This window comes from Nomascus leucogenys, chromosome 22a, assembly GCF_006542625.1.
Source record: "Nomascus leucogenys isolate Asia chromosome 22a, Asia_NLE_v1, whole genome shotgun sequence".
NCBI classification, from domain to species: domain Eukaryota; kingdom Metazoa; phylum Chordata; class Mammalia; order Primates; family Hylobatidae; genus Nomascus; species Nomascus leucogenys.
Window position 1 is genome coordinate 101,746,562 of NC_044402.1, and position 18,299 is coordinate 101,764,860.

At 42.5% G+C, this 18,299-nt stretch overlaps 2 protein-coding genes across 7 annotated transcripts in view; both read right to left on the bottom strand.

The window, feature by feature from the left end:
- Positions 1-8,583, bottom strand: part of FLACC1 (flagellum associated containing coiled-coil domains 1) — a 76,160-nt gene extending 67,577 nt beyond the window's left edge. For 2 of the 6 annotated variants that reach the window (XM_030803956.1, XM_030803958.1), the window contains exon 1: positions 8,422-8,576. The gene's annotated coding sequence lies outside the window, so the exon portion shown is untranslated. Of the gene's footprint in view, positions 1-744; positions 824-2,787; positions 3,644-8,421 lie in introns of those variants that run through there. The other 4 variants (XM_030803957.1, XM_030803954.1, XM_003253943.4 and 1 more) reach the window with 4 other exon arrangements.
- TRAK2 (trafficking kinesin protein 2) overlaps positions 8,445-18,299 on the bottom strand; it is a 90,885-nt gene continuing 81,030 nt past the window's right edge. Inside the window, exons 17-18 of the mRNA XM_030803951.1 lie at positions 9,950-10,003; positions 8,445-8,514 (exon numbers count right to left, since the gene is read on the bottom strand). Of these exons, the coding sequence (XP_030659811.1) occupies positions 9,963-10,003 (41 nt within the window). The 3' untranslated portion in view covers positions 8,445-8,514; positions 9,950-9,962. The remainder of the gene's footprint in view (positions 8,515-9,949; positions 10,004-18,299) is intronic.

The window sequence follows — 18,299 nt, forward strand, 5'->3', positions numbered from 1 at the left end:
TCACTCACTTGTAACTGCTGCTTTAACAGTACAAATCTTTAGAGGCTCGTGCTGTGAGTCCCGTGCTAGATGCTGGTTGGACCTTGCCCTCAGGGAGCTTGCAGTCAGCAGAGGAGTCGGCAGAAAGAGAGCTAAGGGAGCAGTGCAGCGAAGGCAAGAGACCTGGCCTTGGAAGAAAGGCAGCGTGTGCAGGGGTTGGCTGGGCCAGAGGCCTGCGACTAGGGAGTCTTCTGCAATAGAGGTCAGGGCTAGAAAGGAGTCCAGGGCTAGAAAGGAGTCCAGGAGACTGGCTAAACAGCAAAGGCCTAAAGAGCAGGTGACAGGGCCACCATTTATAACTGTCCATACTCCACTGGGTTTGGGGGCCTGTCAGGGCCAAGTCAAGGAGATGAGGTCAGAGAAGCAGATGGGATCGAGTGCCCAGGTGGGAAGATGATGATACAAGGGGCTAGAATTCAGGTGAGAGTCTGAAAGAAGGCTACAACAGTAGCAAAAAAGAAACTGCTTCTGCTTAGAACCTTGTGTCTGCTTCCTGTAGGAAAGGAGCCAACCTTGAACTTGGGAGATTTAGCAGGAGTCCATGGGGCAGGAAGTGAGAGGCTAAGGCAGGTCCACTTCTAGCAACTGCCTTCTCTCTTCTCGAAGGCCAGGGCTCCACTATGGAGTGCTCTCTGTGCCTCAACACCTCCACTAAGCCTTGCAAAGTGGCTTGTCCACAATGGGCATTTGATGAATATTTCTTACCTGACTAGTAAACTTGGTGGTTGTAATCAGCTCATCATGGTGGTTGGCGTAGCTCAACAAAGAGAAAAAAGACGGTGCGGTGGCTGATGCCTGTAATTCCACCACTTTGGAAGGCCAAGGCGAGAGGATCACTTGACGCCAGGACTTCGAGACCAGCCTAGCCAACAGGGCAAAACCCCGTCTCTACTAAAAACACAAAAATTAGCCAGGCATGGTGGCACACGCCTGTAATCCCAGCTACTAAGGAGGCTAAGGCAGGAGAATTGCTTGAACCTGGGAGGTGGAGGTTGCAGTGAGCGGAGATCTCACCACTGCACTCCAGCCTGGGTGACAGAACAAGACTCTGTCTCAATAAATAAATAAAACAAAAAACAAAAACAAAGAGAAAAGAGATTCACAGATGAAACTGCCAAAATGTTGTAATCGTAATTACCATGTTATAAATAATATTAAACATTTGCATTCAAAAGCCAGAAAGCAGAGGTAAATTGTATGGGTGATACAGTCACTCAGTGAGGTTTTACATAGATTTTCAATGATCTTTGATGAACGTGTGGTTGTTTCCTTTTCTTCTTCCCCATGATAAACAATGTCTTGGTATATATTCTTTTGCTCTTAAGAAAAAAGGAAAAAGGCCTCATAGGTGTGGTGGCACATGTCTGTAATCCCAACACTCTGAGAGACTGAGGTGGGAGAGTTGCTTGAGGCTAGGAGTTTGAGACCACCCTGGGCAACATATCGAGACTCTGTATCTACAAAAAATCTTAAAAATAGCCTAGTGTGGTGGAGTGTGCCTGCAGTCCCAGCTACTTGGCAGGTGGTGCGAGAGGATCACTTGAGGCCAGGAGTTTGAGGTTGTAGTGTGCTATGACCACACCACTGCATTTCAGCCTGGGTGACAGCACAAGACCCTGTCTCTAAAATAGATAAATAAATAAATAAAATAAAAATAAAGGCCTTTCTCTTTGAACACCCATGGGAGTGATACTCAAAATATTTAACAACCAGTAAGACAAGGCTATTGAATAATCAACCAGGGTTGGAACAAGGTCCTGGAGGATCTCACTCCCACCTCCATGCTGGGCATTAACCCCTTAGTTGCTGAATCATGAGGTGGTCTGGGGGTGCCAGGGGAGGAGTTGGGGCAACCAAGGTGGCAAGGAGGACATGCAAGGGGCTTGGACAATGGTCATCTACCAATCAATATGGCCGTATTTTATTTATTATTATTATTATTTTGAGACAGAGTTTTGCTCTTGTTGCCTAGGCTGGAGTGCAATGGTGTGGTCTTGGCTCACTGAAACCTCTACCTCCGAGGTTCAAGCGATTCTCCTGCCTCAGCTTCCCCAGTGCTGGAATTACAGGCACCTGCCACCACGCCTGGCTAATTTTTGTATTTTTGTAAAGATGGGGTTTCACCATATTGGACAGGCTGGTCTCAAACTCCTGACTTCAGGTGATCCACCCACCTCGGCCTCCCAAAGTGCTGGGATTACAGGTGTGAACTACCGTGCCCGGCCTATATGGCAGTATTTTAATATTTCAGTAGCTAAAATCAGCCCTTGACTTCTCATAGCTTCTTAAGTGGGAACTACTTCTAACAGATTTTTGGGGCATCCTTTCAGAAATGTTGTCAGTGCATATAACCTTAAATGTTTTGCATATAGAACTTAACCTGTAGAGAAGCATAATAGATTTTTAAAATGATTTGCATAAATGAGAGCATACTTTGCACACAATGTTGCATCTTGTTCTTTTTGTGTAACAGGATATCTAGTAGATATTTCCATGTCATCACAGATAGATCTGCATTTACAGTGGCTTGACATCATACAGCTCTAATTATAGAGGGATGTGTGAGTGTGTGTAAGGATGTTTTTGTCTCCCTTTTTTTCCTTTCCTGCACTTCTACCTGATGATTTTACCTGAGGCTCGCCCTAACAATAGTCACCAGTGAGCCGGCAGAGGCTTCAGAGAAGTTACTGGTTAGTATTAATAATCAGTAGAAAAAATAATATAAAACATCTTTTCCAAAGAGCCTACCTTGGACTGCCCAAAGATCTGTTATTCTCATGTGGCCCAAGTCAAGCATCTTAAAGAAACCACAATGTTAGAGACAAACGGTTCCCCATCAACACAGAATCAGAGTTTACTTTAGATCAAATCCAGAGGTTCCAGAACACAAGACTTTAGTGGCCATTCCAAGTGGTTGAAATGCCGAGGCAGAAAATTCACAGTATAGGTACTGCGGGAAGACAGACTTCTAGTGAATCCAATCAAAGGCTTTTACAAAGGCTGGCCTGGCACAAACATGAATTTCCCTTCTAAAGACAAAACAGTTGAAGTTTCTCAGTATTGCAATGAAAGTAAACTAGAGGAGAAGGTCACCCCACCATTCAGATTCCCGTGACTTGGGCCTGAGTTGTGAGGTTTGCCCTTGGGAGGTGGCAGGCCAAAGTTTGTTTATTTTGTTGCTATGGACACAGAACAGTAGCTCCTCATTGGCTCAGGGCTCTTTTCTTCAAGAGAGAAGGTTGGGAGAAACAGCCAATTAAATTCTCCAAGACACAAATCAGTGACCACCCTCAACAGCAAAGAATTCATACTTTTAACACTCGATTTCCACTTTCGTCATCAGCCGTGGGACAAAAATGTTTAAGATATATCTTCAGAGGAAATAGAATTCAACAGCACTTTTAGGCTTCATTTGTCTATGGCAATAGTTACCAGGCAGGATCTGTGATGGATTTTTAATTCCTCTGTCATCTACTCACAGAAACCTAAAACTCTAGCCACTTTTTTCCCTTGAGTTTAAGCCTTTGAAATCTGTGAAAGTAAAAATCCCCCAAGGCAGGAGTCTTTTTCAGTCACAAGGTTTTCTGATTTTTTTTTAAATAAAGCTGCTTTTTCTTACTATAGAAAAAAGCACTTGCTTATTACAACCCAGTGGCTTTCATTTTAGTTTTACTGCCACTCATTATAAGAAATATATTTTACAAATTTTGTAATAAAAAATTTCATGAAATAATACTCTTATTATTTGCTATTCTCTTCTATTTCTTTTTCTTCTTTAAATTAAAGCTGATTATAATCTACTAGATTGATTTCATGATCCTGGTGGGTCACAACCCCTAGCTTACAAAATACTGTTATAAATTCATCTATTCACTCAACTTCACATTTGTTGTCTCCTGTGTGCCAGGCACTATTGCTAAGTGTGGGGATATACCTCAGTTCTTATACTCAATACAACTTAGAGACCAATGAGAAAACAGACAATAAAAAAGCTCAATAAAAGCATAATTAATTTTTTTTCCTTTGAGACAGTATCTCACTCTGTTACCCAGGCTGCAGTGCAGTGGCAGTGGCAGTGGCAGTGGCAGTGCAGGCTGCATGCATAGCTCATTGCAGCCTTGACCTCCTGGACTCAAGTGATCCTTCTGCCTCAGACTCCCAAGTAGATGGGACTACAGGTGCGCAGCACCATGCCTAGCTAATTTTTTTGACTTTTAGTATACATGAGGCCTTGCTATGTTGTCCAGGCTGGTCTTGTACTCCTGAGTTCAAGCGATGCTCCTGCTTCAGCCTCCCAAAGTGCTGGGATTACAGGTGTGAGCCACCATGCAGCCACAATGACTCATATTAAGAGACTCGCCAGAAGCAGTGGGAGTTCATAGCAGGAGTCACTCTTCTAGTCCAGTGAGTCAGGCAGCAGTGTTAAACAGAGAAGAGATCTGATTAGATCTACATATCAGAAAGATCATTCTGACTGCAATATAGGGAAGCAATTGGAAGGGCCAGGGAAACCAGGTAAAAGTCTGTGGCGGTGGTCGTCCTGGGACCTAACGATGGCCCTGACTGAGGAGCAGCAGTGGGGATGGAGAGAAGACATGATAGGACTTGGTGACTGACTGGATGCTGGGATGAGGGAAAAGGAGAAGGTGATGATTCCTGGCTTTCTAGCTGGAGCAGTTGAGTTGACCGTGGTGCCATTTATTGAGATAAGAAAGTCTGGGGGATAAACAGGTTCCAGGGAGCAGATTATTAGTTCAGTTTTGGATATGTTGAGGTGCAGGGAGACTAATAGACAAGTGGTGACATCTGTTAGAGTTTCTTATATATTTTAGAAGTTCAGAAGAAGATTCTGGCCTAGAAGCAGATTTAGGAGTCTTCAGAGTGGATAATATTCCAAGCCAAGGGAGCGAGTGAGATCACATATAGAGAGAATATTGTGTAAGGAGAGAAGAGGGTCTAGAACAGAGCTCCGAGGACGCCAGTATTTATAACAAGATTTCTCAAAGTGTGGGCCATGTGTAGTTAAAATGCATAGACCTGTTGCTTGATTGCAAGTGGCTTACATCAAAGAGGTTTATTAACCTCATGAAATAGAGTCTGGAGGCAGTGCTATCAGAGTTGGTGCAAAGATTCAGCAATGTCCTTGGAGAACTGGCCTCTTTCCATCTCTCCGTTATGCCAGCCTCAGTGTGTTGATGGAGGGAAGCCTCTTGGTTGCACTACGGCTGCTTCAACTCTGAGCACCATGAACAGGCTAGATGAAGAGAGACTTTCAAAGATTAAAAGGAGGGAAATAACTTAGAGAACAACTGATAAACTCTATTAGTCATCTAGACAATCTGTCTCCATCCAGAGATCGAATATTTACTTTGAGTGTGTTTAGTGTGTAAAATTTTATATTTAAATCCTTTCTTATGATTAAAAAAAAAAGCTGCAGGATTTGGGTCTTGAGTGAAGCATGGCTAAAAACAGAGATACAGAGGAAGTAAGTGCTGAAGGAAAACCCCAGCCACTCGACTTGGCAAAGGCTCAGCACTAATTACTACTACTTTGGGTCTCCCCATTCTCCTTTCATCTTTTTGGACATGAGTAAAGCTTTGCCAGGTCCAAAACAGCAGAGGAGAAGGAAATGAAGGTGTTTAGGGGCTAAGTGTTAAGTACTCTTCTCTTTTTTTTTTTTTTTTGAGACGGAGTCTCGCTGTGTCGCCCAGGCTGGAGTGCAGTGGTGCAATTTCGGCTCACTGCAAGCTCCGCCTCCCGGGTTCACGCCATTCTCCTGCCTCAGCCTCTCCAAGTAGCTGGGACTACAGGCACCCGCCACCACACCTGGCTAATTTTTCGTATTTTTTTTTTTAGTAGAGACGGGGTTTCACCGTGGTCTCGATCTCCTGACCTCGTGATCCACCCGCCTCGGCCTCCCAAAGTGCTGGGATTACAAGCGTGAGCCACCGCGCCCGGCCAAGTGCTCTTCTCTTTGATGAAATCGGGGAAGTGCTGACATTCTCAATATCTTCCCCTAAAACAAAGTGTCTTACTATTTGGAACAGAGGTGGAGGACGCCAGAATACCAATAGTAAAAGTATAAGTTGAATAAATGAATGAGGGAAATTGCAACTTAATTCAGACAGTAATATTATCAAAATTGGTCTGCACAGGGCTTGGGGAAATAGATATCCTCTTGTGTGATGTTGCAGCATTCATGAAGTGGCAAACATGGTCAGCTGGGAGCATTCGGAGGCTTTCCATCTGTGCAGCGCTATTTGTGGCTCTATGAGAATACTCCCAGTGTGGAAAAGACAGTGTTCTCTTAAGAAGCTTGTAATTATCTCCAACTTGCTCACTTGCTCAACTCTCTTTGATCTTTGTCTTTCAAAATCTGACTTTAGAGTGGTGCTATGCTAACTCCCATGGATCATCCTGAATAGCCCCGACCAGGTAGCCACAGGAATCCTGTGAGAGCCTGCAGTGCTACCCTTGCACCTAGAAAGAGGGGCCACTGTTCTGAGCCCTGGGCTTTAGAGGGCTCTGCATAGGACAGGCACACACAGAAACCTACATTTGTTCAAGAACACGTGGGCCCAGGCTGGGTGCAGTGGCTCACGCCTGTAATTCCAGCACTTTGAGAGGCCAAGGTAGGTGGATCAACTGAGGTCAGGAGTTTAAGAACAGCCTGGCCAACATGGTGAAACCCTGTCTCTACTGAAAATAAAAAAATTAGCTGGGTGTGGTGGTGCATGCCTGTAGTCCCAGCTACTCAGGAGGTTGAAGTGGAAGAATTGTTCGAACCCAGGAGGAGGTGGAGGTTGCAGTGAGCCAAGGTCGTGCCACTGCATTCAAGCCTGGATGATAGAGTGAGACTCCATATCAGAAGAGGAAGAAAAAACAAAAAAACAAAAAAAACAAAAACACGTGGGCCCTTGATCTGGAGCTCAGCTCTGAAACAGCAGGAACCATAACCCTAAAGATTCACTCTCATCATTAACCACATGCAGGTCTCAGGGAATGCTTCACCACATCTTTTACCCTTTACCTTCAAAACAAAAGATGACTGTGCCCAAATGCTATAAAGGTTTGTGGGTGATGCTGCTGCTGAGATCAGACACAGACACTGCTTTGGAGTGCAGGAAAGACTGGGGCAGCAGCAGTAAGGTAAGAGGAAAGGTAACTTGTCAAAACCTCTCAGATAGCATGAATGCAAGATTTGTGCATAATGAGATATATTTTCCAGTGGTGCTGAGCACCCATTTTTTGCTTCTTTTAATGCCTTAATTTGCAATTCCACAGGTATTCGCATACAGGAATGGTATTTGCAAGAGCTACATATGGTGGCTGAAGAACATTGTGCAATATGAATCCTGAGTACCCTTAAATTTATATATATGTAGATCTAGATGGAACATGAAGCCTGGTACCAACTCTTCATATTACTGGATAGATCTAGAGATTGTTTGAGAGATGGTAAAAACAGCCATAGAAGTGGTAGTGAATTATATGAAATTAAAATACTCCATAGCATTTTCTGGCCTACCATAATGTTTGAATGTGATGTGAAAATCTTGATTTTGAACAACTTAGTGATTTTTCTGAGAAGGCAAGACAATCAAATTTTGTGAAACAATACTTTGATTTTTATATATTTGGGTTTTCTGTATTTTTCATCATCTCGTAACACCTTTGGGGTGCTTTCTTCATAACTTCTTAAAGAACAAAACACTTCATGCTGTTGCTGGCAACATGACCTGCCAGCCAACAGTTGTATTTCGGCATCTTTTCCAAATTTGCACAGTAACATTTGCTCATTTGAAAATTTTGTGGCATTTTGGCCCTTAACTCATAAAAACTAATGAAAAACAGAAAAATAAAACTTACTATTAGCCTAACTCAAATTTAATATAGTGAAACTAACAATGGAAGTCAACAGGATGCTTAAAGCCCCAAATCTTAAACCTCATCAGAAGGTTTTTGGACTTAAACACATCCACTAGTAGTCATTTGTGAAAGAAAACACAATTAAAGATGATGAGAATAGCACTAAATTTCATATCAAAGTAGAGTCTCAAGCTTCATTTCTCACAAGATGGTCATAATTCTAAATGGATACTGAGTTTTTTAAAAAAATAGTTTCTTTTTTTTTTCCAAGATGGCAGACTAGAGTCTTTTAGTGTGCCGTGGCTCCTTGTTTCCAAGGAAATACTGTGTAAAGATCATCTCTGTGGGTTTTTATCCAAAAAGGAAAATGGGAATCCACTAGAATTGTGAAGGACACCCCAGATGTCAGGGAGGAGAATGTGAACAAACAGCCCCAGTGATGGCATGCAGCTGATAAAAATGAGTGAAGCCCTAGTACATGGGAGAGGCAGACAGCCTCCCTCTATGACTTACCTTTCCACCTGGGATCCAAGCAACCCAGGCTGAGGGAGAGCACTTTGTTTCTCACAAGCTCTGGAGCTAACTTGGGGAAGCGGCTTGGAAACACTGTGAGGAAAAGACACAGAGAAAAGCTGCAAACATTTTCCCAGACTCAGGACTGAAAGCAGGGTGCCATTTTTAATCCAGGCATTCTTTGGTGACCTAGCAGTATGGCCACACAGGCATTTTAGTCTTGGGTCAGCAATTGGAGCACCTGCTCTAGCTTAGAGTAGGGGTCTCCATAGCCAGAACTGCGCAAAGAGCCTCAGTAGTAGGTGCAGGGATTGTGCTCTCCCCCTTTGCAGGCCTGAGGTGGGAGGAGAGCTGCTACAGCTGCAGTTTCTCCTGTGTGATGAGACTTGCAGCCAGGGCTAGCTTGGTGACCTGGAACTAGTCTGCATATGTCATTGCAGGGTGACCCAGCCTGCTCCCCTGAGATTGTGGTGCAGCAGAGCCCTCTCTGCTCCACCCTCAGGCAGAAATCTCAGGCATTTGGAGCACTCGCTTGTCTGGACCAGCAGCCTGAGCTACCTCACCCTTCATGGACATAGATTGTGGTACAGCGTGGCTCTCTCTGCTCCACACCCAGGCAGATCTCCAGGTATCTGGAGCACCCCCTTCCTTGGATCAGCAGCCTGAGTTGTCGTACCTTTCCTGTGTATAGGTTGTGGTGCAAGGGTGCCCTCTCCACTCCACCTCTAAGCAGATCTCCAGGCATTTGGAGCACCTGCTCACATGGACTAGCAGCCTGAGTGCCCTACCCTTCCTGTGCAGAGATCTGGGTGTGGGAAGGCCCTCTTCATTTTGCACCCCAGCAGATCTCTAGGCATTAGGTGCACTTGCTCATCTGGTTCACCAGCCTGAGCCGCTGCCCCTCCCCATTTCAAGACATAGATCATGGTGCAGCAAGGCCCTCTCTGCTCCATGACCAGGCAGATCATCGGCATTCGGAGCACCCATTTTCCTTGATCAGCAGTCTGAGTCACCCAAACCCTCCTGCGCAGAGGTCTTGGTATGGGGGGCCCTCTCTCCTCCATGCTCAGGCAGATCTCCAGGCATTCAGAGCACTCGCTCACCTGGAACAGCAGCCTGAGCACCCCACCCTGCCTGTGCATAGATCCTGGTGCAGTGGGGCTCCATGCCTAGATAGAGCTCCAGGCATCTGGAGCAGTCACTCTACTGGATTAGTTTAGGCCACCCACATCCCTTTGCAGGGAACTTGGGGTTGAGGAAATTTCCCAAGCATCTCTGGGTGCTTGGTAATGGCTACCCACTGCATTCTCCCTCAGTGCTGGTGCTTGTACCTGCCATCATGGGACCTGTAGTGGAACCTGCCCAGTCCAGCTCTGCCCATTTTGGCCCCTACCTCCCTGTGTCTGAGCAGGGAGCTCAGACCACTATGCACCCCATGAATCAGCTCATTGCCTGAGGTAACAGAGCTGTTCCCCATAAACAAGGATCAAGTATATACTCAGTCACATTGGCCAGAGCAGGCTCTTACCTGTAAGCACCATCTACTGGCTTGTAGGTTGAACTGCACAGCTCAATATAAAACCTGCTGACAGAAGTGAATAGGGTTATAGAAGCAAAGCCAAAAGACTCTACCCAGCATTCTTTACAGTCACACTCCCTAGAGAGGGGGGAAAAGGGAAAGGGAAAGAAAAAAAAAAAAACCAATAACATTATAGGGAAAGAAGGAAAAATAAATACTCCCACACATATGAAAATACTATAAAATTAAAATGCCAGAATCTCCAGATGAGAAGGAATCAGTGCGAGAATTCTGGCACCATGAAAAATCTCAATACAGTGACATCACCAAAGGATCAAACTTGCTCTCCAGCAATGGCCTATAGCCAAAATAGAAACTCAAGAACAGATACATAATTCAAAGCATGGATTACAAGGAAGATCAATGAGATCCAAGTCAAGGTTAAAAATCAACAACACAAAACTTCTAAAGCAATCCAGGAAATGAAGCAAGAGATAAACAGCTTATAAAGCAATCAATCAGAGCTTCTGAAGTTGAAAAACTCACTCAGGGAATTTCAAAATACAATTGAAAGCTTTATCAGTAGACTGGACCGAGCAGAAGAAAGAATTTCAGAGCTTGAAGACCGATCTTTTGAGCTAACTCAGTTACATAAAAATAAGGAAAAAATAATTTTTAAAGGTAAACAAAGGCTTTGAGAAATATGGGATTATGTAAAACAACCAAACCTATGAATTACTGGCATTCCTGAGAAGGAAAAAAGTGAACAACCTGGAAAACATATTTGAGGGAATAATTCAAGAAAGTTTCCTTAATCTTGCTAGAGGTAGACATCCAGATACAAGAAATCCAGAGAACACCTGCAAGATACTATACAAAATGAGCATCACCAAGGTATATAGCCACCAGACTGTCCAAGGTCAATGCTAAAGAAAATACTTTTTTTTTTTTTCAAGATGGAGTCTCACTCTGTCACCCAGGCTGGAATGCAGTGGCATTATCTTGGCTCACTGCAGCCTCCTGCTCCTGGGCTCAAACGATTCTTGTGCCTCAGCTTCCTGAGTAGCTGCGACTACAGGCACACACCACCACGGCCAGCTAATTTTTATATTTTTAGTAGAGACCAGGTTTTGCCAGGTTGGTCTTGAACTCCTGAGCTCAAGTGATCTGCTGACCTTGGTCTCCCAAAGTGCTAGGATTACAGGTGTGAGCCACCGCGCCCAGCAGAAAACATCTTAAAGGCAGCTAGAGAAAAAGGTCGGATTGTGTACAAAGGGAATGCATCAGGCTAACAGTGGACTTCTCAGCAGAAACCTTACGTGCCAGGGGAGATTGGAAGTCTTTTCTCGGCATTTTTAAAGACAAGAAATTCCAACCAAGAATGTCATATACCTCCAAATTAAGCTTCATAAGCAAAGGAGAAAGAAAATATTTTCTAGATAAGCAAGAGCTAAGGGAATATGTTACCACCAGATCAGCTGTACAAAAGATTCTTAAAGGAGTTCAAAATACAGAAACAATAGAATGATATCTGCTATCACAAAAACACACTTTTAAGAACATAGTCCACAGATCCTATAAAGCAACCACACCACAGAAATTACAAAACAACCAGCTAACAATCTCATGATAAGATCAAAACCTTGCATATAAATATTAACCTTGAATGTAAATAGTCTAAACACCTCACTTAAAAGGCACAGGGTGGCAAGTTGGATAAAAAAACAAGAGCCATCCATTTGCTACCTTCAACTGACCATTGTCACACATTAATGACATCCATAGGCTCAAAGTAAAGGGCTGGAAAAAGATTTACCATGCAAACAGAAAATGAAAAATGGGTAGGGGTTGCTATTCATATATCAGATAAAACACACTTTTAACCAACAACAGTAAAAAAAAGGACAAAGAAGGGTATTACATAATGATAAAGAGTTAATTCAACAAGAAGACTTAACTACCCTAAATATATACACAGCCAACAATAGAGCAACCAGATTCATAAAACAGGTACTTCCAGATCTACAAAAAGACTTAGCCACACAATAGTAGTGGGGGACTTCAACACCACATTGACAGCATTAGAGAGATCACTGAGGCAGAAAACGACAAAGAAATTCTAGACTTAACTTCAACACTTGACCAATTGGGCCTAATAGACATCTACAGAATATTCCACCCATCAACCACAGAATATACATTCCTCTCATCTGCACACAGAACGGACTCCAGGATTGACCACATGCTTGGTCATAAAGTAAGTTTTAAGAAATTAAAAAAAAATCAAAATCATAGCAACCATACTCTCAGACCACAGTGGAATAAAAATAGAAATCAGTATCAAGAAGATTGCTCAAAACCACATAAGTACATGGAAAATAAACAACTTGCTCCTCAATCACTTTTGGGTAAACAATGGCATTAAGGTAGAAATAAAAAAATTCTTTGAAATTAATGAAAACAGAAACAATATATAAAAATCTCTGGGATATAGCAAAAGCAGTATTTAAGAGGAAAGTTTATAGCAGTAAACACCTACCTCAAAAAGTTAGAAAGATCTTAAATTAATGATCTAACATCACACATAGAGGAAACAGGAAAAGAACAAACTAATCCCAAAGCCAGCAAAGAAAAGAAATAAGTCAGAGCAGCACTGAATGAAATTGAGACCCCAAAATCCATACAAAGAATTAATGAAACCAAAAGTTGGTTATTTGAAAAAAATAAACAAGACTGACAGACTGCTAGCTAAATTAACAAAGAAAAGAAGCTCCAAGTAAGCCTGGTCAGAAAGGACAGAGGTGACATCATAACTGAGAGAAATACAAAAGATCCTCAGAGATTATTACGAACACCTCTATGCACAAAAACTAGAAACCTACAACTTCTGGAATTCCCGGAAACACACAACTTCCCAAGATTAAATCAAGAAGAAATCGAAAGCCTGAATAGACTAACATTGAGTTCCAAAATTGAATCAGTAATAAAAAACTTAACCACCAAAAAAAGGCCCCGACCAGAAGAATTCACAGCCAAATTCTACCAGATGTACAAAGAAGAGCTGGTACCAATTCTACTGAAACTATTCAAAAAAACTGAGAAGGAAGGACTTCTCCCTAACTCATTATATGAAGCCAGTTTTGGTATCATTCTAATCCCAAAACTGGTCAAAGACACAATGAAAAAAGAAAACTAAAGGCCAGTAATCTTTATGAACATAGACACAAAAATCCTGAACAAAATACTAATAAACTGAATCCAACAGCACATCAAAAAGCTAATTCACCATAATCTAGTAGGCTTCATTCTTGGAATGCAAGGTTGGTTAAACATATGCAAATCAACAAATGTGATTCACCATATAAACAGAATTGAATTAAAAACAAAAATCAGGCCAGGTAGGGTGGCTCATGCCTGTAATCCCAGCACTTTGGGAAGCTGAGGCAGGTGGATCACCTGAGGTCAGGAGTTTGAAACCAGCTTGGGCAACATGGTGAAACCCTGTCTCTACTAAAATTACAAAAATTAGCTGGGCATGCTGGCACACACCTGTAATCCCAGCTACCCAGGAGGCTAAGGCAGGAAAATTGTTTGAACTCTAGAGGTGGAGGTTGCAGTGAACCGAGATTACACCACTGCACTCCAGCCTGGGTGATAGTGTGAGACTCTGTCTCAAAAAAAAAAAAAAAAAAAAAAAAAATCATATGATCATCTCAATAGATGCGGAAAAGGCTGTTGATAAAATCCAACATCCCTTCCTGATAAAATGTCTCAAGATACTAGGCATCACAGGAAATTATCTCAAAATAATGAGAGCCATCTATGACAAATCCACAATCAACATTATAGTGAACGGGCAAATATAGGAAGCATTTCCATTGAGAACAGGAACAAGACAAAGATGCCCATTTTTACCACTCCTATTCAAAACAGTACTGGAAGATTTTGCCAGAGCAATCAGGCAAGAGAAAGAAACAAAAGGCATCCAAATAGGAAAATAAGCTAAACTATTTCTCTTTGCTGATGATATGATTGTATACCTAGAAAACCCTAGACTCTGCCAAAAGCCTCCTGGAACTGATAAACGACTTCAGTAAGTTTCAGGATACAAAAATCAGTAGCATTTCTATACAGCAATAACAATCAAGCTGAGAGCAGAATCAAGAACACAATTCCACTTACAACAGCCACACAAACATACACACAATACCTAGGAATACATCTAATCAGGGAGGTGAAAGACGGCTACAAGACAAACTGTAAAACACTGCTGAAATAAATCACAGATGACACAAATGGAAAAATATTTTATAATAATGGATAGGAATACTCAATATCATTACAATGGCCATACTGCCCCAAACAATGTACAGAGTGAACACTATTCCTATCAAACTACCAATATCATTTTTCACAGAACTAGAAAAAAAGCATTCTAAAATTCATATGGAATCAAAAAGAGCCTAAATAGCCAAAGCAATCCTAAGCAAAAAGAGAAAAGCTGGAGGCATCTCATTACCTGACTTCAAACTACACTACAAAGCTACAGTAACCAAAAGAGCATTGTATTGGTACAAAAACATAGATCAGTGAAACAGAATACTGAATTCAGAAATAAAGCCACACACCTACAGCCATTTGATCTTTGACAAAGTCGACAAAAATAAGCAGTGGGAAAAGGACTTCCTATTCAATAAATGGTGTTGGGATAGCTGGCCAGCCATATGCAGAAGAATGAAACTGGACCCTTACCTTTCACCATATATAAAAATCAAAGATGGATTAATGATTTAAATATAAGACCTCAAACTGTAAGAATCCTAGAAGAAACCTAGGAAACATTATTTTGGACATGGGCCTTGGGAAAGAATTTATGACTAAGCCCTCAATAGTAAATAGACAACCTATATAATGTGAGAAAATTATTTGCAAACTATGCATCTGACAAAGGTCTAATATCCAGGATCTACAAGGAACTTAAACAACTGAATGGGCAAAAACTTAATAAATCCATTTAAAAATGGTCAAAACACATGAACAAACACTTCTCAAAAGAAAACATACAAGTGGACAACAAACATGAAAAAATGCTCAACATCACTAATCATAAGAGAAATGCAAATCAAAACCACTGTGAATGTAACATCTCACACCAGTCAGAATGGCTATCACTAAAAAGTCAAAAAATAAGATATGTGGAAGCCCTAGGCAAGATGGCTGAATAGGAACAGCTCCGGTCTACAGCTCCCAGTGAGATCAATGCAGAAGGCAGGTGATTTCTGCATTTCCAACTGAGGTACCTGGTTCATCTCATTGGGACTGGTTGGACAGTGGGTGCAGGCCAGTGAGGGTGAGCTGAAGCAGGGTAGGGCATTGACTCACCTGGGAAGCACAAGGGGTTGGGGAACTCCCTCTCCTAGCCAAGGGAAGCCATTAGGGACTGTACCGTTCACTCCGGCCCAGATACCATGCTTTTCCCATGCTCCCACAGATCAGGAGATTCCCTCTGGTGCCTATGCCACCAGGGCCCTGGGTTTCCAGCACAAAACTGGGTGGCCATTTGGGCAGACACAAAGCTAGCTGCAGGAGTTTTTTTTTTTTTCAATACCCCAGTGGCACCTGGAACACCAGTGAAACAGAACAGCTCACTCCTCTGGAAAGCGGGCTGAAGCCAGGGAGCCAAGTGGTCTGGCTCAGCGGGTCCCATCCCCAAAGAGCCCTGCAAGCTAAGATCTACAGGCTTGAAATTCTTGCTGCCAGCACAGCAATTTGAGATCGACCTGGGATGGCCCAGCTTGGTGTGGGGAGGGGCATCCGCCATTGCTGAGGCTTTGGTAGGCGGTTTTACCCTCACAGTGTAAACAAAGCTGCTGGGAAGTTTGAACTGGGTGGAGCCCACCACAGCTCAGCAAGGCCGCTGCAGCCAGACTGCCTCTCTAGATTCCCTCCTCTCTGGGCAGGGCATCTCTGAAAAAAAGGCAGCAGCCCGTAAGGGACTTACAGATAAAATCCCCACCATCCTGGGACAGAGCACCTGGGGGAAGGGTCGGTTAGGGGCGCAGCTTCAGCAGACATAAATGTCCCTGCTTGGCAGCTCTGAAGAGAGCAGCGGATCTTCCAGTATAGCGTTCGAACTCTGATAAGGGACAGACTGCCTCCTCAAGTGGGTCCCTGAACTCCGTGTATCCTGACTGGGAGACACCTCCAAGTAGGGGCCGACCATGCATCTATCACCTCATACAGGAGAGCTCTGGCTGGCATCTGGCAGGTGCCCCTTTGGGACAAAGCTTCCAGAGGAAGGAACAGGCAGCAATCTTTGCTGTTCTGCAGCCTCTGCTGGTGATACCCAGGCAAACAGGGTCTGGAGTGGACCTCCAACAAACTCCAGTAGACCTGAAGCAGAGGGGCCTGAATGACTGTTATAAGGAAGACTAACAAACAGAAAGGAATAGTATCAACATCAACAAAAAAGATGTCCACTCAGAGACCTCCTCCGAAGGTCACCGACTTCAAAGATCAAAGGTAGATAAATCCACGAAGATGGGGAGAAACCACTGCAAAAAGGCTGAAAACTCCAAAAACCAGAATGCCTATTCTCCTACAAAGGATCACAACTTCTTGCCAGCAAGGGAACAAAACTGGATGGAGAGTGAGTTTGACGAATTGACAGAAGTAGGCTTCAGAAGGTGGGTAATAACAAACACCTCTGAGCCAAAGGAGCATGTTCTAACCCAATGCAAGGAAACTCAGAACCTTGAAAAAAGGTTAGATGAATTGCTAATTAGAATAACCAGTTCAGAGGAGAACATAAATTACCTGATAGAGGTGAAAAACACAGCATAAGAACTTCGAGAAGCATACACAAGTATCAATAGCTGAATTGATCAAGCAGAAGAAAGGATATCAGAGATTGAAGATCAACTCAATGAAATAAAGCGAGAAGACAAGATTAGAGAAAAAAGAGGGAAAAGAAACGAACAAAGCCTCCGAGAAATATGGGACTATGTGAAAAGACCAAATCTACATTTGATTGGTGTACCTGAAAGTGACAGGGAAAATGGAACCAAGTTGGAAACACTCTTCAGCATAATATCCAGGAGAACGTCCCCAACCTAGCAAGGCAGACCAACATTCAAATTCAGGAAATACAGAGAACACCACAAAGATACTCCTCGAGAAGAGCAACCCTAAGACACATAATCGTCAGATTCACCAAGGTTGGAATGAAGGAAAAAATGTTAAGGGCAGCCAGAGAGAAAGTTTGGGATACCCACAAAGGGAAGCCCATCAGACTAACAGTGGATCTCTCAGCAGAAACCCTACAAGACAGAAGAGAGTGGGGGCCAATATTCAACATTCTTAAAGAAAAGAATTTTCAACCCAGAATTTCATATTCAGCCAAACTAAGCTTCATTAGTGAAGGAGAAATAAAATCCTTTACAGACAAGCAAATGCTGAGAGATTCTGTCACCACCAGGCCTGCCTTACAAGAGCTCCTGAAGGAAATACTAAACATGGAAAGGAAAAACCACTACCAGCCTCTGCAAAAACATACCAAACTGTAAATGCCATCATCACTATGAAGAAACTGCATCAACTAACAGGCAAAATAACCAGTTAGCATCATAATAGCAGGATAAAATTGACAAATAACAATATTAACCTTAAATGTAAATGGACTGAATGCCCCAATTAAAAGACACAGACTGGCAAATTGCATAAACAGTCAAGACCCATCGGTGTGCTGTATTCAGGAGACCCATCTCACATGCAAAGACACACATAGGCTCAAGATAAAGGGATGGAGGAATATTTACCAAGCAAATGGAAAGCAAAAAAAAAAAACAAAAAAAAAAAACAGCAGGGGTTGCAATCCTAGTCTCTGATAAAACAGACTTTAAATCAACAAAGATCAAAAGAGACAAGGGAATTATGGTAAAAGAATCAATGCAACAAGAAGAGCTAACTATCCTAAATATCTATGCACCCAATACAGGAGCAGCCAGATTCATAAAGCAAGTCTTAGAGACCTACAAAAAGACTTAGACTCCCACAGAATAACAGAAGCAAGAGCAAATTCAAAAGCTAGCAGAAGACAAGAAATAAATAAATAAATAAATAAGATCAGAGCAGAACTGAAGGAGATAGAGACACAAAAAAACCCTTCAAAAAATCAATGAATCCAGGAGCTGATTTTTTGAAAAGATCAACAAAATAGACTGCTAGCAAGACTAATAAAGAAGAAAAGAGAGAAGAATCAAATAGATGCAATAAAAAATGATAAAGGGGATATCACACTGATCCCACAGAAATACAAACTACCATCAGAGAATACTATAAACACCTCTATGAAAATAAA